Here is a 26752-nt window from a genome sequence, read left to right on the forward strand (position 1 = left end):
CCGTTTTGTCCTAACCACAGTGTCCTTTGCCTTACAGAAGCTTTGCAGTTTTATGAGATCCCATTTGTCGATTCTTGATCTTAGAGCATAAGCCATTGGTGTTTTGTTCAGGAAATTTTTTCCAGTGCCCATGTGTTCCAGATGCTTCCCTAGTTTTTCTTCTATTAGTTTGAGTGTGTCTGGTTTGATGTGGAGGTCCTTGATCCACTTGGACTTAAGCTTTGTACAGGGTGATAAGCATGGATCGATCTGCATTCTTCTACATGCTGACCTCCAGTTGAACCAGCACCATTTGCTGAAAATGCTATCTTTTTTCCATTGGATGGTTTTGGCTCCTTTGTCAAAAATCAAGTGCCCATAGGTGTGTGGGTTCATTTCTGGGTCTTCAATTCTATTCCATTGGTCTATCTGTCTGTCTCTGTACCAATACCATGCAGTTTTTATCACTATTGCTCTGTAATACTGCTTGAGTTCAGGGATAGTGATTCCCCCTGAAGTCCTTTTATTGTTGAGGATAGTTTTAGCTATCCTGGGTTTTTTGTTATTCCAGATGAATTTGCAAATTGTTCTGTCTAACTCTTTGAAGAATTGGATTGGTATTTTGATGGGGATTGCATTGAATCTGTAGATCACTTTTGGTAAAATGGCCATTTTTACTATATTAATCCTGCCAATCCATGAGCATGGGAGATCTTTCCATCTTCTGAGGTCTTCTTCAATTTCTTTCTTCAGTGTCTTGAAGTTCTTATTGTACAGATCTTTTACTTGCTTGGTTAAAGTCACACCGAGGTACTTTATATTATTTGGGTCTATTATGAAGGGTGTCGTTTCCCTAATTTCTTTCTCGGCTTGTTTCTCTTTTGTGTAGAGGAAGGCTACTGATTTATTTGAGTTAATTTTATACCCAGCCACTTTGCTGAAGTTGTTTATCAGCTTTAGTAGTTCTCTGGTGGAACTTTTGGGATCACTTAAATAAACTATCATATCATCTGCAAATAGTGATATTTTGACTTCTTCTTTTCCGATCTGTATCCCCTTGACCTCCTTTTGTTGTCTGATTGCTCTGGCTAGAACTTCAAGAACTATATTGAATAAGTAGGGAGAGAGTGGGCAGCCTTGTCTAGTCCCTGATTTTAGTGGGATTGCTTCAAGTTTCTCTCCATTTAGTTTAATGTTAGCAACTGGTTTGCTGTATATGGCTTTTACTATGTTTAGGTATGGGCCTTGAATTCCTATTCTTTCCAGGACTTTTATCATGAAGGGGTGTTGAATTTTGTCAAATGCGTTCTCAGCATCTAATGAAATGATCATGTGGTTTTGTTCTTTCAGTTTGTTTATATAATGGATCACGTTGATGGTTTTCCGTATATTAAACCATCCCTGCATGCCTGGGATGAAGCCTACTTGATCATGGTGGATGATTGTTTTGGTGTGCTCTTGGATTCAGTTTGCCAGAATTTTATTGAGTATTTTTGCGTCGATATTCATAAGGGAAATTGGTCTGAAGTTCTCTTTCTTTGTTGTGTCTTTGTGTGGTTTAGGTATAAGAGTAATTGTGGCTTCATAGAAGGAAATCGGGAGTGATCCATCTGTTTCAATTTTGTGGAATAGTTTGGATAATGTTGGTGTGAGGTCTTCTATGAAGGTTTGATAGAATTCTGCACTAAACCCATATGGACCTGGGCTCTTTTTGGTTGGGAGACCTTTAATGACTGCTTCTATTTCCTTAGGAGTTATGGGTTGTTTAACTGGTTTATCTGTTCCTGATTTAACTTCGGTACCTGATATTTGTCTAGGAAATTGTCCATTTCCTGTAGATTTTCAAGTTTTGTTGAATATAGGCTTTTATAGTAAGATCTGATGATTTTTTGAATTTCCTCTGAATCTGTAGTTATGTCTCCCTTTTCATTTCTGATTTTGTTAATTTGGACACACTCTCTGGGTCCTCTCGTTAGTCTGGCTAAGGGTTTATCTATCTTGTTGATTTTCTCAAAGAACCCACTTTTGGTTCTGTTGATTCTTTCTATGGTCCTTTTTGTTTCTACTTGGTTGATTTCAGCTCTGAGTTTGATTATTTCCTGCCTTCTACTCCTCCTGGGTGTATTTGCTTCTTTTTGCTCTAGAGCTTTTAGGTGTGCTGTCAAGCTTCTGACATATGCTCTTTCCTGTTTCTTTCTGCAGGCACTCAGTGCTATGAGTTTTCCTCTTAGCACAGCTTTCATTGTGTCCCATAAGTTTGGGTATGTTGTACCTTCATTTTCATTAAATTCTAAAAAGTTTTTAATTTCTTTCTTTATTTATTCCTTGACTAGGTTATCATTGAGTAGAGCATTGTTCAATTTCCAAGTATATGTGGGCATTCTTCCCTTATTGTTATTGAAGACCAGTTTTAGGCCGTGGTGGTCTGATAGCACGCATGGGATTATTTCTATCTTTCTGTACCTGTTGAGGCCCGTTTTTCGACCAACTATATGGTCAATTTTGGAGAAAGTACCATGAGGAGCTGAGAAGAAGGTATATCCTTTTGCTTTAGGATAGAATGTTCTATAAATATCTGTTAAGTCCATTTGGCTCATGACTTCTCTTAGTCTGTCTACGTCTCTGTGTAATTTCTGTTTCCATGATCTGTCCATTGATAAGAGTGGGGTGTTGAAATCTCCCACTATTATTGTGTGAGGTGCAATGTGTGTTTTGAGCTTTAGTAAGGTTTCTTTTACGTATGTAGGTGCCCTTGTATTTGGGGCATAGATATTTAGAATTGAGAGTTCATCTTGGTGTATTTTTCCTTTGATGAATATGAAGTGTCCTTCCTTATCTTTTTTGATGACTTTTAATTGAAAATTGATTTTATTTGATATTAGAATGGCTACTCCAGCTTGCTTCTTCTGACCATTTGCTTGGAAAGTTGTTTTCCAGCCTTTCACTCTGAGGTAGTGTCTGTCTTTGTCTCTGAGGTGTGTTTCCTGTAGGCAGCAGAATGCAGGGTCCTCGTTGCGTATCCAGTTTGTTAATCTATGTCTTTTTATTGGGGAGTTGAGGCCATTGATGTTGAGAGATATTAAGGAATAGTATTATTGCTTCCTGTTATATTCATATTTGGATGTGAGGTTATGTTTGTGTGCTTTCATTCTCTTTGTTTTGTTGCCAAGACGATTAGTTTCTTGCTTCTTCTAGGGTATAGCTTGCCTCCTTATGTTGGGCTTTACCCTTTATTATCCTTTGTAGTGCTGGATTTGTAGAAAGATATTGTGTAAATTTGGTTTTGTCATGGAATATCTTGGTTTCTCCATCTATGTTAATTGAGAGTTTTGCAGGATACAGTAACCTGGGCTGGCACTTGTGTTCTCTTAGGGTCTGCATGACATCTGTCCAGGATCTCCTGGCCTTCATAGTTTCTGGCGAAAAGTCTGGTGTGATTCTGATAGGTCTGCCTTTATATGTTACTTGACCTTTTTCCCTTACTGCTTTTAATATTCTTTCCTTATTTTGTGCGTTTGGTGTTTTGACAATTATGTGACGGGAGGTGTTTCTTTTCTGGTCCAATCTATTTGGAGTTCTGTAGGCTTCTTGTATGCCTATGGGTATCTCTTTTTTTTAGGCTGGGGAAGTTTTCTTCTATGATATTTTTGAAGATATTTACTGGTCCTTTGAGCTGGGAGTCTTCACTCTCTTCTATACCTATTATCCTTAGGTTTGATCTTCTCATTGAGTCCTGGATTTCCTGTATGTTTTGGACCAGTAGCTTTTTCTGCTTTACATTATCTTTGACAGTTGAGTCAAAGATTTCTAGGGAATCTTCTGCTCCTGAGATTCTCTCTTCCATCTCTTGTATTCTGTTGGTGAAGCTTCTATCTACAGCTCCTTGTCTCTTCTTTTGATTTTTTATATCCAGGGTTGTTTCCATGTGTTCTTTCTTGATTGCTCCTATTTCCATTTTTAATTCCTTCAACTGTTTGATTGTGTTTTCCTGCAATTCTTTCAGGGATTTTTGTGTCTCCTCTCTATGGGTTTCTACTTGTTTATTTATGTTTTCCTGGAATTCTTTCAGGCATTTTTGCGATTCCTCTCTGTAGGCTTCTATTTGTTCTCTAAGGGAGTTCTTCACATCTTTCTTGAAGTCCTCCAGCATCATGACCAAATATGATCTTGAAACTAGAGCTTGCTTTTCTGGTGTGTTTGGATATTCCATGTTTATTTTGGTGGGAGAATTGGGCTCCGATGATGCCATGTAGTCTTGGTTTCTGTTGCTTGGGTTCCTGCGCTTGCCTCTCGCCATCAGACTATCTCTAGTGTTACTTTGTTCTGCTATTTCTGACAGTGGCTAGACTGTCCTATAAGCCTGTGTGTCAGGAGTGCTGTAAGACCTGTTTTCCTGTTTTCTTTCAGCCAGTTATGGGGACAGAGTGTTCTGCTTTCAGGCGTGTAGTTTTTCCTCTCTACAGGTCTTCAGCTGTTCCTGTGGGCCTGTGTCTTGAGTTCACCAGGCAGGTCACTTGCAGGGGAAAAGTTGGTCCTACCTGAGGTTCCGAGGCTCAAGTGTGCTCGTGGGGTACTGCCTAAGTCCTCTCCGCGGTGGCAGCAACCGAGAAGATCTGCGCCGCTCTTTCCGGGAGCCTCCGTGCACCAGGGTTCCAGATGGCGTTTGGTGTTTTCCTCTGGATGTGCGCAGAGTGCAGTCTCTTCTGGTTTCCCAGGCGTGTGTGCCTCACTGTAGGTTTAGCTCTCCCTCCCACGGGATTTGGGTGCAGAGAACTGTTTATCCGGTCTGTTTCCTTCAGGTTCCGGCGGTGTCTCCAGATGGTGCTTTTAATGGCAGAACTGTCTCTCCAGTATCAAATTTTTGAGCGGGAATTTTTTGTGTATGTAACAGTGTCTCATTATATAGCTTGGAATTGTATATATAGCCATATCTCTATCTATCTATCTATCTATCTATCTATCTATCTATCTATCTATCTATCCATCCATCATCTATCTATCTATCTATCTATCTATCTATCTATCTATCTATCATCTATCTAATCTATCTATCTTCAAACTCTTAAAAGATCTACCTGCCTTTGCCTCCTGAGTGCTGGTATTAAAAGCATGTACTGCCTAGGGCCCTGGCATGGTGGTGCATGCCTTTAATTCTAGCACCCCAGAGGCAGAGGCAGGCAGATCTTTGTGAGTTAGAGGCCAGCCTGGTCTACAGAATGAGTCCAGGACAAGCCAGAGCTACACAGAGAAACAAAAAAAAAATATCAGGAGGAGGTTCCGTGGCCTCAGACTGTCAGAAACAGTGTGTGTCCAACTAGGAGAGCGCTCAGACTTCCATTTAAGATTTGATGACATCCCTTTGGAATTTTCATTAGAAAGCCTTTGTCACAGATGAACTAGATCCTGGTGGTCAGGGCAGAAGTCTGGGGTTTTGCTTTAGAGAAGACTCCAGGAAGGCACAAGTGTCCTTAACCAGCACTCATGGGAAGCTCTGCTTGGTCACAGTAACATAGCACCATCCTGTGTGCACTAGACTAGGATGTTCTTCTTCTGCACTGGGCTCAGGAGCAGCATTTGTTTTCTTCCCGCTGACCAGCTCTGCAGCATTCCTGTATCAGGTTGCCTGCGTGTTGACATTCAGGGAATTCCCACTTACCAGGAAACTCTCAAAACTCCGGTGTCTCCTGCAGTTACATCAATGGTTCTAACCCACCTTTCAATACCTAGACATCCTTGGCTGTTAGACAGAATAATGGTGTTCTGTGTTGATTCTTTTGTAATGTGTTGCTACTCTGAGGACCAGTCTGAGCAGGGCACGGCTGGGACTGAGATAGGATGGTGCTTGCCTTTCACACTCAGACACCACGGCAAATTTTGCTTTTCTAAGCAAAGGTGGACTCACTTTATGGAATCACCATAGGAAGAATGACTTGGCCACAATTATAAAAAAATTGGTACCATGTGAAATGAATGGCTGATATTTTTGTAGCTAGTGTAGTAGAAACAATTCAAGCTTAGCCTCATCTAGTTAACAAATAAATGAGCCTCAGCTTATGGTTATTTTATTGAAATTTGATTATTACCTGGGGGGGGGGCGTGGATCACCCCTGACCTACTCTTCTGTCAGCCTGGTTACCTCCCCAGTGGCGTATATCAGGTACTTGCTGTTTTTCCTGGCCATGTGCTTATCATCAATCTCCCCTCACAGTCCTCCTTCTCTCTCTTTTTCTTTCTCCTTCTCCCTCTGTTCTCTCCTTCTCCAACCAGGTCATTCCAAACCCTCCAGTCTGATCCTGGCCCACAGTTAAAGCATGGCCAGAAAGTAGTGAGGTCAGCTCCTGGGTGCATGCATGTTGGAGTTATCGTTTTGTGTACTGTGTAAAGACGGTCTTTGTATTATTCTAACACCGATTCCTGTACCAGCAGAGATCTGATTACAGGCTGGACTTTGGCACTGTTACTCATATGGCTATATCATATCTTGTAAACAGCCCCTGCAACACCTTCTGGTTGGTTTAATAGAGAGCCAAAAGGCCAATATCTGAGGCAGGAGATGAAAGGCAAGACTTTTTGGGAGAGATAGTACTCAGAGCAAGAGTCAGGGACAGGATACACAGCCAGATACACAGTGAGTTTACAAAACTGAAGAGAGGTAATGAACAATGTGGAAGAAGCAGATTAATATAAATGGGTTAGTTAGTTATAAGAGTTAGTAGGGAACAAGCCTCAGCTAAGGCCTAAATCTTTCATAATTAATAAAAGGTTTTCCTGTTTTGTTCAGGAGCTGGCAGGCCAAGAAAGTCACATACATGTGAGCTGCTCTCGTTTAAGATTTCATGTCCTAAAGACTCCAGTTGTCAGTCAGGTCTTACGTTTTATAGCTAGAAGTTGACTACAGGCCTGAGTTCTAAAGTAGACCCTCATTGCTTCATAGCTGACTAAGGACACCTTATATACCCTGGGGAAAGGAAACACCCATGAAAGAGATCGTGGAATGGTAGAGCAGGCCCCTTGCACATATCTTGAACTCCAGCCTTCTGAGAAAAACATGGTGACAGAAGTTCTGCAACTTCTATTTTGTTTTATTTTTATATCTGCCACTCTGTGGGTTCTATTTGAATCCTTCTCCTGTTTTCTAACAATATCTTCTTTGGCTCAGCTTCTCCTGGATGAATTGTTTTTTTAATCTTCACTCTGCTCAATCTTGTTTCTTCTCTTTCCCAGCCCTACTTAACCGTCTTCCTGCACTGTCTGTCATCTCTAATGCTGTCTTTTGGACCCCATTCTTCTGCTGGCTGGGACCCTACTCTCATCCTACTGCAATCCCACTCTTGATATTTCCCCTGGAGCAGCTTTGCCTCTGAGGTAGGAAACAGAGGCATCTGAAGAATCCTATTACCTATGTTAAGTTGCATATCTTATTTTTTACATAAGCCATTATTTTAGTTTCCCTTTGAAATCTTCATGTTATAATTCTGGATGCACAATAAATCCTCGGGAAGTCAAAATGCTCCTTTGAAAACCATTCCTTCTGTCCCTGAAGGCAAAGAACCATAAGCTCCAGTAGTTATTTTCTAACATTGACAGAGTAAGATGCTTATCCATGCCCAAGTCTACAGTGGCACTTCCTGTGGTAGCATGCATTAGATCTGCAATGCTTAGTTCAGGTTTTTCTGCCTGCTTATTTCCTGGCTGACAAGAGGCAAATGGCTTGTACTTTTTGCTGCGGGGCCTTGAGCTAGCATACCCTCCCATTTCATTTCCTGATGGCAAGAAATTGTCTTGGATATCTCTCTAGGACACTCATTCATCCAGTGGCAACCCTTAACACAGCACCTGCACAGCCTTGGAAGCCTAGACCTTCTTTCTGACTTACATTTAGAAAAATCATTGCTTTTAAAATTTTGTTTCAAATTTCCCTATTTTCCACAATTAAAGCACTAAGTGTTTTGATATCAGAGACTTCCAGCTATTACCTGAACTATTATATATATGTGTATATTATATATATATATATATAATGTGTTTGAACCAATATCTTATTTTCTTTATCCATTCATCTATGGCTGCTGCCTGTGCCTTCAGTTGTCTTAGGACTTTTTAAACATTCTGTACTCATAGTTTCAAATGCTAGGGCCTCTATCAATACCTGTTTTGCTTCAGAGTCAGATATAGTTTTGTTTACTGCTGAGACCAATCTTTGTAAAAAAAATCAGTGAAGGCTTCCTCTGAGCTTTGTATAATTTTTGTAAATGATGTGAACTCCTTTTCTAGCTCTTCAAGTTTGTCTCAAGCTCTTAGAGCTGCTAAATGACACTGTTCTAGGATTGCGTCTTCAGATTGAATCCATTCTTGTATATCAGCATACCAACCTTCTTCCATCTACTGGCCTCTTGCTATATTCATTCCCCTCATTCTATCTCACTGTTTCAAATTCCTGACTTCTCTCCTCCATGACAGTTATTGCAATTGAGGGCTAGCCTGTAGTACAGTTAATTGAGGGCTAGCCTGTAGTACAGTTAATTGAGGGCTAGCCTGTAGTACAGTTAATTGAGAGCTAGCCTGTAGTACAGTTGCTACCAATCCCCCTGGTCTTGGGGAATAGTTCTATTTTAATAGCCTAATTGTTTAGGGTTTGTTTCACATAGAGAGGACGCATCCTGTGAGATATCATTGCCTCTTTAAAATGCTGTAGGTTTGTCATTCCTATTTCACCATAATCTTGTGAATCATCCCCATTAGCAGGCGTTTGCTGTATAAGGACTAGGAATGCTGTTGGTAATTTGATGACCTAGGACTGCCCATCCTCAAAGGGTGCTGTGGGTTTAACCCTGTCTCCTGAACAAGGCTGCCTCATCTGACCATTGTCCTGCTTTTTCGTTTCTTTGACTTGACTGTCCTTTGGCACAGTTCCTTCCCCTCTTTCCTCCTGGGGGGAACTTCCTCTCTCTGGTTTAGTCACTGGGAATAACCCTATTTGTTCTCTTTTTTCTTGTGTTTGACATTTTTTCTTTCCGTTTTTTGATTCTCAAGTTTCTCTAATTCCATCCACATTTTTCCTGTTGCTCAGCTAACTCTTTTCTCTGGGAACTCACCTCCCCACTCGGGGAGAGCCCGGTTAGGGCCGCGGGAGGCCCCAGTCTCAGACCTTCCCAGGGGCCGATGGAGTGACGAGCACTCAGCGCGTGGCCCCGCTGATGAGCTTCCCCCGCCCCCTAGCTAACTCTTTTATAAGCAAAAATAGCCCTAAACCAGGAAAAGAAGAAAAATTGCTGCTTAAAACCTTGCGTTGCTTCACCTGCCTCAGCAAACACCTGCAGCTTTTTGGAACAAAGTATCCATCCTGCCCTTTCCTGCCTTTGGCTCTACCTTTACTTGAAATCAAGCCTCCTAACTCCACCTCCAGAGCGCTAGGATTCACAGGCATGTGTCACTAAGCCTGGCCTCACTGTCTCACCTTAGTTTTAAATGTGTATGTTGTTTTGACTTCATGCATGTCTGTGCACCATGTACATGGGTTGCCTGAAGAGCCCAGAATAGGGCATTGGATCCGTGGAACTGGAGTTACAGATACTGTGAGCCCCCATGTGGTTGCTGGAATTCAAACCAATCCTCTGCTCTTAACCACTGAGCCATCTTTTCAGTCCCTTCTCAAACGCTCCTATCCATAAGATTGTGGGACGGGTAGAGCCAGGAAATAAAAGATTGGGGGATGGAGTCTAGCCAGGAAATGAAAGCTTATGTGTTGCATCAGGAAGCTCACACACACACATTTCCATTGGATCCTTCACCTGCTCAAGGAGGGAAGAGGTGAGTTTTCTAGGATCTCTGAAACAACATACATGAGCCAATCACCTGAAGGACACAGTTGCGTGGAACCCATAGACAAGAACAGTTCCTTCAACAGGTACAGCACCGAGGAAGTGCAAGAACAGCTTAAACTTTTTATTCCAGATCATCCTGATAATTCCTTCCCCCATACCTTTAGATACCTCTAATAAGAACTTGCCTTTGCTCCACCCAACGGCTGACTCAGACAGATACAGACACCCACAGCCAAACAGTGGATGGAGCCTGGGGACTCTTATGGAAGAATAGGAGGAAGGATTGCAGGCCCTGAAGCGATAGAAACTCCACAGGAAGACCTACAGAGTTGACTAACCTGCACCCTTGGGGTTCTCAGGACTGAACCATCAACCAAAGAAAAAACATACATAGGCTGGACCTAGGCCTCCTCGCACATATGTAGCAGATATGTAGCTTGGTCTTCATGTGGATCCCTAACAACTGGAGTGGGAGGACTATCCCAAAACTTGTCATCTGTATGTGGGATATATTCTTCTAGCTGGACCACCTTGTCTGGGGAATGGAAGCATTTAGCCTCATGGAGATATGAGTGCCAGGGTGGGAAGATACCCAGGGTGACCCCTACCTTCTCAGAGGGGAAGAGAAGGGAGAGAGAAGAAGAATCATGGGAGGAGGTTACTGGGAGGGGGCAGTGAGTGGGATGTAAAGTAAGTTAAAACATTTTTAAAATATAATAAAGTAATTAGCCTCTGTTTGCCAATGAGACACGAAGACCAGTTTTGTGAGTTTTTAGTTGTTTCTGCCCTAGTTAGGAAGCAGTCATTATGTAACTGAACAATAACAAGTTTCATTCTATTTGTCTTCCCAGGGCATGTGGAAATTTGATGATGACTGCTATAAAAAGTATGGAAAAATATGGGGGTAAGTCCTCTGGAATCTTCCATTCTGCATCCTTATTAGGATAATGCACTCTCCTGCACGAAGACAGTGTGAGCACACCGCTCTTGGGGGTGAAGCCTTTTAATGTGGCACATGTCACAGGTATCAAGTTGAACAGCGTGAATTCAGTGGAAAGGGTTGCCTGTCATGACACCCTCTGGGATTTGGTAGCCCAAAAACCCCAGGTTTACCACCTTTCCCTTCTAATATATTAAGGCTACATTCACAACCTTGAAGCACATGTTCAGGAACATGAAGCAGTCCTTACAATTCTGTGCATGCAGTCGTAGCTGATGTCAGTTCAGATGTAGGACTGTACTGCTGTATCCAGAAAATAATTTCACGGGAGTCATCTGCTGCTGCCTCTGGCTCTTACAATCCTTCTACCCCATCTTCCAGGATAATACCAGAGCCTTGAAAGGGGGAGGGTTGCTGGATAGTTTTATGTCAACTAGACACGTGCTGAAGTCATCTGAGAGGAGGGAACCTTGACTGAGAAAATGCCTCCATAAGATTGGGCTGCAGCCAAGGCTGCAGGATATTTTCTTAATTAATGATTGATGGGGATGACCCAGCCCATTGTGGGTGATGCCATCCCAGGACTGGAAGTTCTGCGAGTTCTATAAAAACGTAGGCTGAGCAAGCCAGTAAGTAGCATTCCTCTTTGGCCTCTGCATCAGCTTCTGCCTTCAGGTTCCTGTCCTGTTTGAGTTCCTGTCCTGACTTCCTTCAATAATGAACACAGATACGGAAATGAAAGAGGAGTATAGCCTTTCTTCCCGCAACTGGCTTTTTGGTTCTGGTATTTCATTACAGCAACAGTAACACTGACTAAGGGAATGACAGTGATGTCCCATATAAGACCAACACTCCACAATCTCTTACTCTTTGCATGTCGAGCAGTTGTGGCTCTCTGTGCTAATCACCATGTTCTGCTAAAACAGCACTTTTCAACCTGTGTGTCATGACCATCAGAAAACACATGGTCAGATGGTCAGAAGGCTCCACACCTAGCTGAAAAGTTGGTAAATCATGGCTTGGTAGGAAGACAAGTTTTCTTCAGGGATGGGTCCCCAAACAGCTATTCCATGCTCCAGTAGGTGGCCCTACATGCATGCACATACTGGCAGCAGTAAGTAGGTTTAAAGAGAGAACACATGAAGTTGGAGGGGAAGGGCAATGACAGGAATTAGAGGGGAGAAAATAGGAGTTGCTATATTAGTCACCAGTGGTTCCTCTGCTATGGATGGGACTTCCCGCCAACCTTCCCTCTGCATGCCAGGATTTTTGTCTTGAGCTTATGAAGGTCTTGTGCATGCTGTGACAACCATGGTGGACCCATCTATACAACAGCCCCATTGTGTTCAGACCAGTTTCCTGGTAATCCTCTGCTTCTAGAATCTTTCTCCCCACTTCTGCCCTGAGTGTTGGGAGGAGAATCTGCTACTATCATTCTGCTAAATGGACATAGCTTTGAATGGACTCCAGATGACTTGTTAGAGCTCACCTCTTGGTTCTCATCAGCAAAGCTCCTTTCTTCAGTAGATCATGATTTCCATGGAGATCCACTACTGGTCAATGTGCACACACTAAGAGATTGCAGATTGCTCAGCCCTGAAATGAGGCCTTTGTGTAACAATTTTGCTTCTTGTCCACTAATTAAATTCAAGATAAGAACTTTGCTAGAAGTATATATGGGTATTTCCTGCCCATCTAATTCTGCTGACATTGAAGAAGAACTGCAGGGATTTATTCAGTCATGGTTTACTCCCCCAAGGTTAAGTCTTCAGTGGTTTTGTTGATTGGCTAAGCCAACTGTACAATCCTTTCCTCTCAGTACACCTGGTGCTTTGGAGACTTGGAGGAGGTGCCCCTCATGCACTGTGAGACACAAAAACATGGGGGGAGTCTCTGATTTTTCATCTCCTCTCATCCATCCTCAGAAACCACAGGCCTGGATACAGGGTTTGCTGAGGTGACACAGCCCATAGAGACCATGTGACCAATGCTAGGCATGTGCTGTATTACCCTCTAGTGTTCCCGAAGTAACTGCATCTGCAATATTATTACAAACAGAATAGTTTGTCTCTAAGTTTCCTCTGATACACACTGTTTTGACTTTGGAATAATTTATTCATTTTACCTAAATATTTTATATCTCTGGAGGTAAAATCCAGTGCCACACACTTGATAGACAAGGACTCTACCACTGAGCCATAGCCCCAACACAGATACTGAAATATTTAAACACTCAAGAATGGTAATAGCAAAAACCAGGATGCCTTTGAAGGACTGTTTTGTCCTAATTGCCTCTTCCCTGCTTCAGCTACATAAGACTTCATTTCATAAGACTCTAATGGCTTCTACAGTCAGAACTTGAACTAGGAGTTCATACTATTGTGCTTTATACAGCTGAGGGTGTGCACTGTGCATCAGGACTTGAGACTGAAACCCTGTGTGTGACTTCTGCTGTAGAATCTGGCTTCTGAGGTTCAGTCCATTCTGTTTTCCTACCTCAGGTTTTATGAGGGCCCACAGCCTTTTTTGGCTATCATGGATCCAGAGATCATCAAAATGGTGCTGGTGAAAGAATGTTACTCAGTCTTCACAAACCGTCGGGTAGGCATCCTGATTTTAGAAATATAAACCTTTACTATTGTCTTACTTGGTCAGTGTTCTACTGCTGTGAAGAGATACCATAACCACTACAACTCTAATAAAGGAAAACATTTAATCAGGCCTGGCTTATAGTTTCAGAGGTTTAGTCCATTGTCATCATGGTGGGAAGAATGGTGACATGCAGGCAAACATGGTGCTGAAGAGGTAGCTAAGGGTTCTACATCAAGATCAATAGGCAACAGGAAGAAAGAAACACCAGACCTGGCTTGGGTTTCACCCTCAGTGACAAACTTCCTCTAACAAGGCCATACTTCCTAATCCCTGTCATAGTACTACTCCTAATGGCCATGCACTCAAATATATGAGCTGTGTGAGCAATTTCTATTCAAACCACTACCACAATCTATTAAATTTAAAATTTCAAGATAATTATATAATAATGGTAAAGAGCCATGACCATTCTCAGGAAAGTTCTTGGTGCTCTTAAGGTCTGTCTGTCTGCCTATCTATCTATCTATCTATCTATCTATCTATCTATCTATCTATCTATCTATCTCAGTTCTACTTTTTCTACTTTCATTTCTGTTGCATTCCATTTCTGCACCCTCTGGGGGCTAGAGAGATGGCTCAGCAGTTAAGAACACTAACTCCTCTTCCAGAGGTCCTGAATTCAATTCCTAGCAACCACATGGTGGCTCACAACCATTTGTAATGGGACCCGATGCCCTCTTATGGTGTGCCTGAAGAAGCTATAGTGTATTCATATACGTAAAATAAGTAAATAATTCTAAAAAGAAAGAACTCTGATCAAAAGCAACGTAGCAGAGGAAAGGATTCAGTGACTGACACTTCCAAGTCACACTCTATTATGGAATGAAGTCAAGACTGAGCTCAAGTATGAGCTTGAAGCAAAATATCATGAAGGAAAGCTACCTACTGGCTTGCTCAGACTCATGATAAGCTAGCTTCCGTATAAAGCACAGGACTTAGGGATAGTACTGCCATAAGTAGACTGGGCCTTCCTGCATCAATTAGTAATCAAGACAATCCCCCATAGACATGACCACAGGCCAGTGTGATAGAGGTAATTCCTTATTCAAGGCTCTTTTCTTAGATGACTGACTCCAGGCTGTGTCAAGTTGACGATGATAACTAGGACACAACTGATACACAAAGGAGGTTGACCTTGATACTGTTTACAGCTTACATTTTTCTGATTTGTGTGGGTATATGTGTAGCTTTCTGCAGTTTGTCATATTTTCTAAATCTAAAGGTGACATTCATGCGGTCAAGACACAGGACTGTCCCTTCTTCACCATTGAGTTTTCTCTTGCAAGTGTGTTCTAGTGGCCATACGTAGCCTGTTTCTCTTCCTCATAGCATCTGATTCAATTTTCTTTTTATAAATGTGCTTTCAGCGTCATATCTGATTATGTTTTGTTTAGTACTCTTTTTTTTTTTCGGAGCTGGGGACCAAACCCAGGGCCTTGTGCTTTTTAGGCAAGCGCTCTACCACTGAGCTAAATCCCCAACCCCAGTACTCTTATTTTAATAAGGTTTCATGTGTCCCTGCTTCAACCTTCAACCTCTCAAGTCCTGGGGTTCCCAGCATGTGCCACCCACCTGATTTATGCAGTGCTAAGGATCAAGCCAAATGCTTCACGTATGCCAGGCAAGCACTCTGCCAACTGAGCTACATTCTCAGTCATGCATAGCACTCTTATCTTTTTAAAAATATATGCACATAGTTTTATACTTTATATGATTTGTACTTTGGGGTATAAGTGTGAAACTCAGGTTGTACCAACCATGTCTAGTTTTTTGTATATCATTTAGGGAAAACTGTTCCCTCCATAGAATTCTTGTAATATTATCAAAACCTATTTAGAGGCTAAAGAGGTAGCTTAGTGGTTAAAGAGCACTGGATTTTCTTCCGGAAAACCCAGGTTCAATTCCCAGAACGCACAATTAACAACTATTTGCAACTCTAGCTTCAGGGATCCACTGCTCTCTTCTAGCCTCTGCGAGAACTATAAACATGTGGTACATAGACACACATATAGGAAAACACACACATGAAGCAAATAAGTCTAAAGTTTTTTCTTATTGACCTATTTGTATGAAATATTTTCTCATTATATATTTTCTTCCATTGATCACAATGTCTTTCTATCCTCTAGGATCATATCTTATTGACAACTGGTTCTGTACATCAAGTGGATTCATTCTCCCCACTTTTTAAAGTTAATTGAAATATTCTTGACCCTTTATCTTTCTAGCAAAAGTCATAACAAGCTTGTATACACTGATAATGATCTCAGTTTGATGAAAAATTGAAACTGACCCATGAGTAAATGAACATATTTTCTGTGTTGGGTCATCTATTGTGACTATTGTGTGCTCTACACTTTTATAGATTTCTTTTGATTGCCACATGGAAATTTTATGTTTCAGCTGAAAACCCTGTACATGTTTTGTAAAGTTTATTTCCTAAGTAAAAATGACTTAACATATAACATTTCTGGACATATTTGAATATTATGTAATATTCTTGAATTTTTCTCATATAATTGATGTTAAATACAATTGATTTTTAATTGCTGTTGTATCATAGAACAATTGCCAAACTCACATATTATTCCTATAAATTCTGTGTGTTATTTTATATGTTCTGCACAGACAATTATGTGGCCTGAAAATAATATTTTTGCTTATTGATTTCCAATCTGTATGCTTTCTATTTTGTTTTCATGCCTTAGTGCATTAGCTGGCAATTCTAGAAAGAGACTGAATGACAGTGGCAAGAGCAGACTTTTTAAGATTGCTACCAAATTAGTGAATAAAGCATTCAGGCTTTCACCACTAAGTATGATATTGACTGAAGTATTTTATATGTTCACATGTACATATATATGTAAATAGATAGATGTAGACATTCCATCGATCCAATGTTCATTGACGTACATGAAGGAAAAAAGTTCCTAGCAGAGAAATAGAATTATATTTCCATTTCCTTGTGTCCATGTATGGAAATTAATATAAAATAATTGCATTATCAAGGAATATCAAGTAAATACTTTATAGCATCTACAGGTTTTTTAAAACTTGACTTCAAAGCATCATCCCTATTCTTCAATTCCTTACACTATTTACAGTAGTAAACTTTGCTAAGGCCAGTTGCTGTCTGTTACTAGTCCATTCTTTTTTGTCTGCACAGTTTTGAAAGATACTGTAGGGCTGTCCTATCTGCTCTCATGGATTCTGCAAGGGTGATTTTCATTTAAAATGAGATGGTCATAGAAAGATGCAAAGCTATTTCAGGTGTATAGCTATCACCTTTATTTATAGGAATTACAGAAAATTTCAATAGAAGATTGTTGAACATCTGGTAAGATCCAGATACTTAACAGTGATATTTGTTAAGCAAATGATGCTTGCTTAATCAACTTTCTAAAATTGTGAAGATTATCATAATTTTAATATGATAAACTTTCTTTCCCTTTGAACTCTAGTGTTTTGGGCCAATGGGATTTATGAAAAAGGCCATTACCATGTCTGAGGATGAAGAATGGAAGAGACTTCGAACAATCCTGTCTCCAACCTTCACCAGTGGCAAACTCAAGGAGGTGATTATGAAGAGGGTGTTTACTTAAAGAACAAATCCAGAGACAGGTAGAAAAGAAGCCCATAGTTCTTTTTCAAGGGTTGATCCTCTGAGTTACAATTCCTACAGGATGATCTTTTGTCTTCATACCAAGAGGACCCATCATAAAATCAACTGGAATATCCCACTCATCAGCTCATGACTGAGATGATGTGTCTTTCTGGGACCTGAAATTCCACATTTAGACAGAATAGAGCAACATGGCTGCTCTGGCAAGAAATCACATCCAAAGACCTTCTAAGTCTATGTGATCTGGCTTCAGTGCAGACATCCTTTGAATGACTGTATGATCTGACTGGAATATAGATACAGCATTAGTACACACTTTTTATCCCTAATAATCGAGGTAATGTTAGTTTTTAGAAGGAAGCAGCCACGTTTAAAAGTGATCTCTAGTCGAGAGGCAGGGGCAGACAAAGTGATGAATCAGAGAATGATTTAACAAAATGAGTCAGAGATAAGATACAGTCAACTCTCACAAGAACAGATAGGAAAGAGAGTGTTGTGCTAACTCTCCAACCCCAATAAACCCATGCAAAGAAACACAACTCAGTTATATCATTTATAAACTGCACACTTGGATTGGACAGTATACCAGTACACTGCTCTACTCCTCAGCTATGAAACCCTCAGCTATGAAACTTGGAGTTCCCCCAGGCCACGTGGTTCTGCTCCATTCTCCTTCCACCTCCTCTTCCTCTGACTTTCTCTATCTCCCTCTCTATAACTTTCAATTCCACCTTTCCCTTCTACTGCCCAATCACTGGCTATAGCCTTTATTTGACCAGTTAAGATGGGGAGGTTCACAGGAAATCACCTGAGTATGTGATCCACTCCTCATGCAAGGCAGCCCATGTTTAGAAAATGGAATTAGCTTAAAAAAACAAACAGCACTAGGGTAATCCACAAGAGAGGCTACTTAAGAGTATCATGAGGAAAGAGAACAGACTAGACACAATTGTTGTTGCTGCTGTTTGTGGTGGTATGGGTGTGTGTGTGTGTGTGTGTGTGTGTGTGTGTGTGTGTGTGTGTCGCAGTTTTACAGAGATAGGTGACAGACAGAATAAATTAGAAACAGGTGAAGACAGAACTATCCAGAGACTGAGAAAGAGCCAGATTAGGATGTATTGCCAAATTTAGTTAAGGACAACGAGGGCAATTTAGGCAGAAGTCAAGAGAAGCTGGATTGAATCAGTCAGCTTGGAAGATTAGATTGTACAGACACTAGAAGCTTCCATGCCTAGGACTAGGGATAGTTAAAACAGAGACAGAAACACTCTGGCTTCAGCCATGTATTTGTACATCTTGGATACAACTTTCATCTCCATCCCTTCATAAATAAAGCTGACATTTACACTACAGGTGTTGTGTTTTGTGCCTAGATGTTCCCCCTCATGAGACAGTATGGAGATACATTGTTGAAGAACTTGAGGCGAGAAGAAGCAAAAGGGGAGCCCATCAACATGAAAGAGTGAGTGGTGGTGTGGCTGATGGGACAGTAAGTACCTCAGTGTTCCCTCAACTCTGGAAATAAGGCATCTTCAAATTGACACCAGTAAAGGCTGGGGTGTGAGTGTGACAGGATCCTGGACCCCACTAATGATCTTGTGGTTCTGACTCTGTGGGTCCCTGCCTGGGTAGCTCAGGAATATGAGCTGCCTCTGATACAAATGTTGATTCACATGTCTCTCCCCACTCAGCATCTTTGGAGCTTATAGCATGGACGTGATCACTGGCACATCATTTGGAGTGAACGTCGATTCCCTCAACAATCCACAGGATCCCTTCGTGCAGAAAGCCAAGAAGATCTTAAAATTTCAAATTTTTGATCCATTTCTTCTCTCTGTAGGTATGTACAATATTTCATCTCTCTTTATATCCCTCCCTCTACACGCTAGTCAAAATAACATCATTAAGATATAGTTCGCATGTAAAAATAATTCGACTACTTAAAATGTATAATTTATTTTTGTTCACCAAAGGCCCATACATCCATCATAATTGTCAACCAGAAAATGTGTTCTAATCTCACATTCCTTCTCATCATAACAGAATGTCCAGCTCACGGTGTGCTCCTTTAGATCTGCCTATTCTGGGCATAGTATCCAAATACAATACAAATATTTTATAGAATATATGAAATTTGGCAACAAGTTTCTTTCACTTACCATCATATATTTAACAGAACCATTTGCTGAAGCTCCCATATTCTGTAGACAAGTTATGTTCCATACCATCTGAGAGTTATTCAAGTTATTTTCAGATTTGAGGTGTTGTGAATAATGCTGTCATGGACACTGGTAACCAAGAGTAAGACTCAACATTTGTTTTTATGTTTTCTGGGTAGGCAATTGATGTGTAATTAGTGAATTATTATAAAAGAATTCTAGGTTTGACTTGTTGGGCAACTGAAAAATTGCTCCCACAATAGCTGCAGCATTTAATTTTGCTGCCAGTAGTTCTCAAGGACACTGTTTTCTCTATCCCATATGAAACTTCATTTTTCTTTATGACTTTTTAAATGATTACCACTTCAGAGCACATTTTGGAGTCCAACCTTATGGGTAATTATTTATATTTTTTAAGAATGTTATATATGAGTTCTATATTTGCATTATTTTCACCCCTCCATATCCCCCTCTAACTCCTTTCATGTACCCAACTCCATCTCAAATTCATGACTCTTATCCTTTAAGTATAATGGTTGATTATATGTGTCTTAATATATGTATGTGTATATGCATATATATGTACATATACTATGTATATAAGCATATATATGTGTGTGCATATATGTGTGTGTATATACATACACACATGTATATATCATACTAAGCCCATTTAGTATTGCTCTCATGTACACATGCTTATGGCCAAACACTTGGGATTGGATAGTTTATCAGGGTCTTATCCTTGGAGAAAACTGGTACTTTCTCTCTGTAGCCACTAATTTCATGTGGCTTTTAATCTAGAGATAAAAGTCTGTGAAAAATTTCCCATTTCACACTGACAAGTCAGCCCACATTATCATTACACAGGTCTTGTCTGGACAATAACAGCTTTGAGATTTCATAGGTCCAGTTTCCTGTCATATCTAGAAGATACAATTTTTTCCCCTTTAAAGATTGATTTAATGATTAGTGACATCACAAAATACCTTGAGCATCTGTCTACATAGCAACACCACTTGGCATTAAAACTGACTCGATTACACTTAACTAATATACAACGCCAGAAACTGTGCATTGGTGAAAATAAGTTGAGGGTAGAGAGAAAAGAGGGAGGGAGAAGGAAACAGCCTCATTCCCTAAGCATCTAAAGCTGAGAATCCCCAAATATTAGAGACAAGGAAGGCTGGAGGAGGCAAGTTAGGTCAGGGGAAAGTAACCAGTGAGGTTTTCTCCTCAAATAGCTGTTCATTCCTAACCTGCTTCTCATGCTGTCTTTCATTAAGTTGTGGCTAAGACTCTCAGACACATATTAGCCCGAGGCTGCGTTATGAGGATTTGACGTTCCATCACCCCACTTCCCCCCAGAACCCAGGACTATGGACAACAGTGGTTATAACTCAGGAAGTGTATGTCCCTGCACAGAATATAAAGATAAGACACCTAGAAGATACAATCTTATGACAAGCCATCTCATTTTCTTGCCTTGACAACCTTTCTACCCCCCTCATGCATGATTTTTCCTTAGCCTTGTAGTTGATGCTAGACAGTCCATCATCACTCATTCTCTGCATTTATTTATTTTCTCTCTCTAGTTCTGTTTCCATTTCTTACTCCAATATATGAGATGTTAAATTTTTCAATTTTTCCAAGACAGTCAATGAACTTTTTCAAAAAATTCGTAAAAACAATGAAGAAAAATCGCCTTGATTCAAACCAGAAGGTAAATGGAATGCTACTCTCATGATGCTCGGGGCTTGGTCATAATGCTCAGGGTCTGGTTACAATGCTCAGGATTTGGTCATAATGCTTAGGGTTTAGTCATGACACTCAGAATTTGGTCACAATGCTCAGGATCTGGTCATAACACTCAGGGTTTGGCCATGACATGCAAGGTTTGGTCATGATGCTCAAGTCTTGGTCACAATGCTCAGGACTTGATCATGGCATCCAGGGTCTGGTCACAATGCAAAGGGTTTAATCTTGATGTTCAGGGTTTGGTTATGGATCAAACTCTCAGTGTGTGAATTGTGTACTTTCCTTTGTGTCCTTTTAAAAATAAATAGAGAAAACTATGATTAGAGAAAGATGGTATTTATATCTTAGGGAGAAGATAAGTGCTGGGTGTTTCAATGTGAGAAAGAATGAGAGAAACAGTGTCAGATTTGCCAAAAGGAAGGATAGTTACTATGAACTGAGATAAGTACCAGTCAAATAACATTGTCACCACCCTTCACTGAAAAAAATGCCAAAAATAGAATTTGTACTTAGAAATGATACCTACTATTATTCTGTCTCTAAAGTTAATATCAAAAATGATTTCTATCTTAAACCTCTTGACATAGTCTTCAACAGAAATATTATCATAACTGGTAAAGTTTAGCCCATGTTAAATTTGAGTAAGCCTTGCTTTGTGTGGGGGTATTTTCTTGACAGTGAGACCCCAAGCCCAATAGATAAATATTTTCTCTGGACAAATAATTTGCTAGCTGTTACTCTAGCTTTGCTGTTTGTGGCCTGGAAGTTTCAAAATTCCCATCTCCAGATCAGGGAGACCTATAATATCACTTAGAATTTTGTAATATCTGGACTGTGGCGCACCAGGGGATGCTTGCACAAAACAAGGCAATGAGCACTACAGATAGAATTAATTAAGGAGGCTGTTGGTTAAGCACTGTGGAAGAGAACAGAGAATTGGAGTTTGGGAACTTTCCTGAGCAAATGCAATGAGAGGAGTCAGCAGCTCTCTGACCAGGAGTTTGCTCATGAGCCAGAGACACTTAGACCAAAGGAACAAAGACTAAAAGCTGCATTTCTCTCAGGGAAATGTCCTGCTCCCCAAGGTTTGGCGGTAGATGCTTTAATTTTCCTTTAATTTTAAGTGTATGGGTGCCTTTTTCTGCCTGTATGCCTATGCATGAAGTATGTGCAGTGCCTGTAGGGACCAGAAAAGGACATTGAATCCACTGGAACGGAGTTTATAAGTAGTTGTGAGTCACCATATGGGTGCTGGGAACCGAACCCAGGTCCTTTGCAAATGCATTCAGTACTCTTAAACAGGGAGCAATTTTAAAGTCCCATAGATGCTTGTATTCATCGATGACTCAAGCCACACTTGTAAACTCCTGGAGACAATTTTATTCTTAGAAGGGAGGTGAACCCATTTCAAGTCTGACTTCCAACTAAACGTCCATCATTGACATTTCTCTTTCTGCTTCCAGAGCCGAGTGGATTTTCTTCAACTGATGATGAATACTCAGAACTCCAAAGGCCAAGAGTCCCAGAAAGGTAACCCATGATGCTTCACAGTGTGTGGATCAAGAAGCCCAGGGGAGAGGGTGCCAGGAATCTGCATGCTGGGGACAGGTGGGTGGTAGCAGTATAGGCATTGGAGCGTTTCTGCCAAATTTCAGAAAGACACCCATGTCACGCACATGGATGATAAGTATGGTATCCACAGGAACTTTCTGGAAGGACACCCATGTAAGTGTGACCAGAGCATGTAGGGCAGTGACAGAGGAGCACTTTATGCCCAGAATTCCTCAGTGCTGGGTCATCTATGACAGAGAAAATTCTGATTATCAAATTATCCCATCTCACTGATTCTGGATCCCTGTCTAGGAATTTATATCTTGGCCCTCCCAGGAAGCACACTGTCCAGAGGTAGGGGTGACCAATGGAAGTGAGTGGTGGAATTGTGTTCAACAGCTTTATCTCCAGTTTATTTTTACTTCTCTGTGTAAGCAGCATCTGGGAAACAATATACCCTGCCCCTCTTCATTCTTGTCCCCCTGGTTTCATATCATCTGTGTATGCTTTGAAATGGAAACTATTATACTGTTATAGGTACAGAATGATGGCTTCCAGCTCAATCATTTATTCTGTTCTCACCTGTCATCACTCAGAATACAGGAATGTTTTGCTCTTTAGTATTTAAAAAATTTAAATCCTATTCTTAATTATTTAAAAACTGTGTTCACCTGCTTCTATGAATATGACCTCTGGCATTCTCTGCTATAATTCTTTGATTATTAGTTATTTTACATTCAACTGTCTTATGCATGTCTACCCAGGATCCTTTGTGTAACATTGTGGTTCCTTACCATTTTGTTCATTTTAGTTCCTTTTTATTTGTGTGTGTGTGTGTGTGTGTGTTATGTGTGTGTTTGTATGTGATATTTATGGTTATGTAGTGTGTATGATATGTGTGTGTTTGTATGTGGTATGTATGGTGTGTGTGTGTATGAGCATGTGTGGTGTGTGTGTATGTGTGTGTGTGTGTGTGTGTGTGTGTGTGTGTGTATGGCATGTATATGCAATGTATGTGGTGTGTGAATGTGCTCACAAAGACCAAAGGAGAATATTGGTATTCTGCTCTGTTGCTGTCTTAATCATTTGAAACAGGGTTCCTAAATGAATCTGGATCTAGTCTGGCAGCCACCAAGCCTCAGTGGCCTTCCTATCCCCATTCCCACCTTGATTTAATTACCAGGATGTGTGACCATACATATATATGTGAGTTCTGTGATTTGAACTCAGGCTCTCCCCTCTTGCAAAACTGAAGCTCTTAGTCTCTGAGCCATCTCTAGCCAACTTTCATTCACGTTTTCTTAATCTGATCATCATCATCATCATCATCATCATCATCATTATCATCATCATCATCATCAGTATCAGCAGCAGCAGCAGCAGCAGCAGCAGCAACAACAGCAGCATTTGTGTGTGTGGCATGGAGGAGTACACCTGCTGTGATATGCATGTGGACATCACAAGATAACTTTGTAGAATCAGGTTTCTCTTTACATGGGTCCAGGAACCAAAATCAGTTCACCTGGACTGCTGACCAAGTACCTTTATCCACTGATCCATCTTACCAACCCTTCTATAATTTTGATTCCTAAAAACAACCTTTATTTATAAGGTGATTTCTGTTCACAGAAGAACTGAAAAGAAAGTGTAGAGATCTCTAATCTGCTAGTGCCTAAGGGTACATGTAACACCCACCCAACCATCCAAACACCCTGTCCTGCAGACTGGTGCAACTGTTATAAGATGGACCTATACTGAGATTGTTTATGTGGGGCTGAATCCTGGTCTCTGTATTCTATGGGTTTTGGCCAGTGCATATTGGCCCCCATCATGGTCCATCATGGAGGTAGGAGTCATGGCATCAGGTGTTCAAGGCAGCTGATCGCACTTCATCTGCATCCAGGAAATAGGAGTGCTGGCCCTCAGCTCATTTTCTCCTTTTTATTTAGTCCAGGAAGCTACCTCATGGAATGATGCCATAATTAAGATAGGTCTTCCAGAACTGAAACAGTGGCTCAACAGTTAATGAACACTTGCTGCTCTTCCAGAGCTCACAACCACTTGCAACTCCAATTCCAAGGAATTTGACACCATCTTCTGGCCTCCATGGACACGCACACACACGCACACACACAAACACACACACACACACACAAATGAAAGTAAATATTTGGAGACAAGATCAATAAACTTAATCAAGACAAACCATAATAAGCATATCCAGAAAGAAATTAAGTCTAGATTATACCATGACAGCATGCCAGGGAGCTCATCTCTTAGGTGATTTCAGATCCTGTGAGGTAAAAAAAATCACTGTGAACTATGACAATACTTTGTTTTAATCCCACACTATGATAACAGTATAGATTGGAGAGAATCCTGTCTCTTGAAATTGCCCTATTGTAATGATATAAATTTAGCCTAACAGAGGTGGTCAACAATAATACAGATCTTAGATTATTAAATCCAAAATTAAAATAATTTGACCTTGGGACTGAAGAGAATGCTCAGCAGTTAACAGTACTGACTGCTCTTCCAGAGGACCAAGATTCCATTAACAACATCCATATGACAGCTCATAGGCATTCGTAATTCCAATCACATAGAATCTGATGTCACAGGCCCTCTCTTGTTTTCCATAGACACTAGGGATATATGTGGTACACAGATATACATGCAGATAAAACACTCATACACATAAAGTATATTTAAAGTATAATAATAATTTGACCTTTTTCTGGTGTTTCAAACAGATACCAGAGTGGAACTCAGTCCCAGTTACTGTAAACTGCCTTTCTCTGTTCGTCTCTAGACAGCTGGGAGTACCATTTGAATTTCTTCTCATCTCAACTATGATGTTCTGCTTTGACATTTTTTTCTGAAAAATTTTTTTTCCATTTAGCTCTTTCTGATCTAGAAATGGCAGCACAAGCTATTATTTTCATTTTTGGGGGTTATGATGCCACAAGCACCTCCATTTCCTTCATAATGTATGAACTGGCCACTCGCCCCAATGTGCAAAAGAAACTCCAGAATGAGATTGATAGAGCTCTGCCCAATAAGGTGAGTGGATGGTACCAGGAGGGGGAAGGCAGAGGTAAAAGACTAATAAGAACACGTCTCACTTGCAATGAGAATTTTTACAGAGAGCTATACAATAGTTCTTCCACCTAGCAAGAGTCTAAAAAAGAAATAAAGGGAGGGACATAGGAAATGAATGTGACCCATAAATACATAATCTTTAATAGAGTGCTAGTTCTGATGGATTTGTTATATATAATGACAATAGAGCCAGGTAGGAGATACCCAGGAAACTGGTATGGCTCTTAAGTATAATGACGTGTCAATATCCATGTGTCTGGACAATTATCTCTGCTGATAACTGTGAGATATTCTCCTGGCTATTTAAGGTGTGCTAGCCTGGCCTTCATTGATCTCAGCATGCTGACTAGATATTACTCTCAAAATGGCTCTGCTGTCCAGTCCAATAGCATGGCATTTATGTGTGTGATATACATGAGTTGAGCTAGGAAGGTTTTTTCTTTTCTATGGTTGGTAATCGTATAGATAGTGTATCAGACTACTTCCTGTCTGAAGTCTTCTGGTGCTAACTAGCATCACTTGAATAGTTTCTTTGTGTATCTGCACCCTCTGCTGACAATAGCCTTCTTTACAGTCCATGTGCCAGACAGGTTCTCTCATTGTCTTCGGAGTCTCCAGATTAAACCCTTAGAATTGGCTTATGTTTTAACCCTAGCTGTATGGGAATGCACTCAGTGATATAGCTAGAGGTAAAGAAGTCAAGGGATGAGCCAGTATCTTCAATTTCTAAGCCAATTGTTTATTGTTGTTGTTGTTGATGATTGTTTTATTTATTTATTTACTCTGTGTGTGCCTAAGTGTCCATGCCACAGCACATGTATTGAGGTCAAAGAATAACTTGCAGGAGTTGGGTCTCTCTTTCCACAATTTTGTTAGAGACCAAGTTCAAGCCTTCAGTCTTGGCAGCTATCTTTACCCATCTCACAGTCCCTCTAAACCAAATTCTAAATCTACAGGATGGTCTTTTAAATGTCACCAAAGGTGACAGACATAATGATACCCAGGCTCTCTCCATCTCCTTGCTCAAATGGGAGGTTTGGAATTGTGAAGTTATCTGGGACTCATGTGGCTGTTCGGGCAGAGTGGGGCAAAACACATGTCCTCCAGAATTCATCATCAGGCCCAGAAGCAACAACTGTTACGCTCATCCAGCTACCAAGGATGC

The 26752-nt window shown here is 40.7% G+C and overlaps 1 protein-coding gene and 1 pseudogene across 1 annotated transcript in view; one reads left to right on the forward strand and one right to left on the reverse strand.

Moving 5' to 3' along the window:
- Positions 1-26752, forward strand: part of Cyp3a18 (cytochrome P450, family 3, subfamily a, polypeptide 18) — a 49990-nt gene that overhangs the window by 12244 nt on the left and 10994 nt on the right. Inside the window, 8 exon segments of the mRNA NM_145782.2 lie at positions 10655-10707; positions 13245-13344; positions 16857-16970; positions 18391-18479; positions 18709-18857; positions 20772-20899; positions 22398-22464; positions 25388-25548. Of these exon segments, the coding sequence (NP_665725.2) occupies positions 10655-10707; positions 13245-13344; positions 16857-16970; positions 18391-18479; positions 18709-18857; positions 20772-20899; positions 22398-22464; positions 25388-25548 (861 nt within the window).
- On the reverse strand, positions 8937-9192 carry LOC148002187 (Nuclear RNase P; annotated as a pseudogene).

Source organism: Rattus norvegicus, chromosome 12 (assembly GCF_021556685.1).
Source record: "Rattus norvegicus strain SHRSP/BbbUtx chromosome 12, alternate assembly SHRSP_T2T, whole genome shotgun sequence".
NCBI classification, from domain to species: Eukaryota; Metazoa; Chordata; class Mammalia; order Rodentia; family Muridae; genus Rattus; species Rattus norvegicus.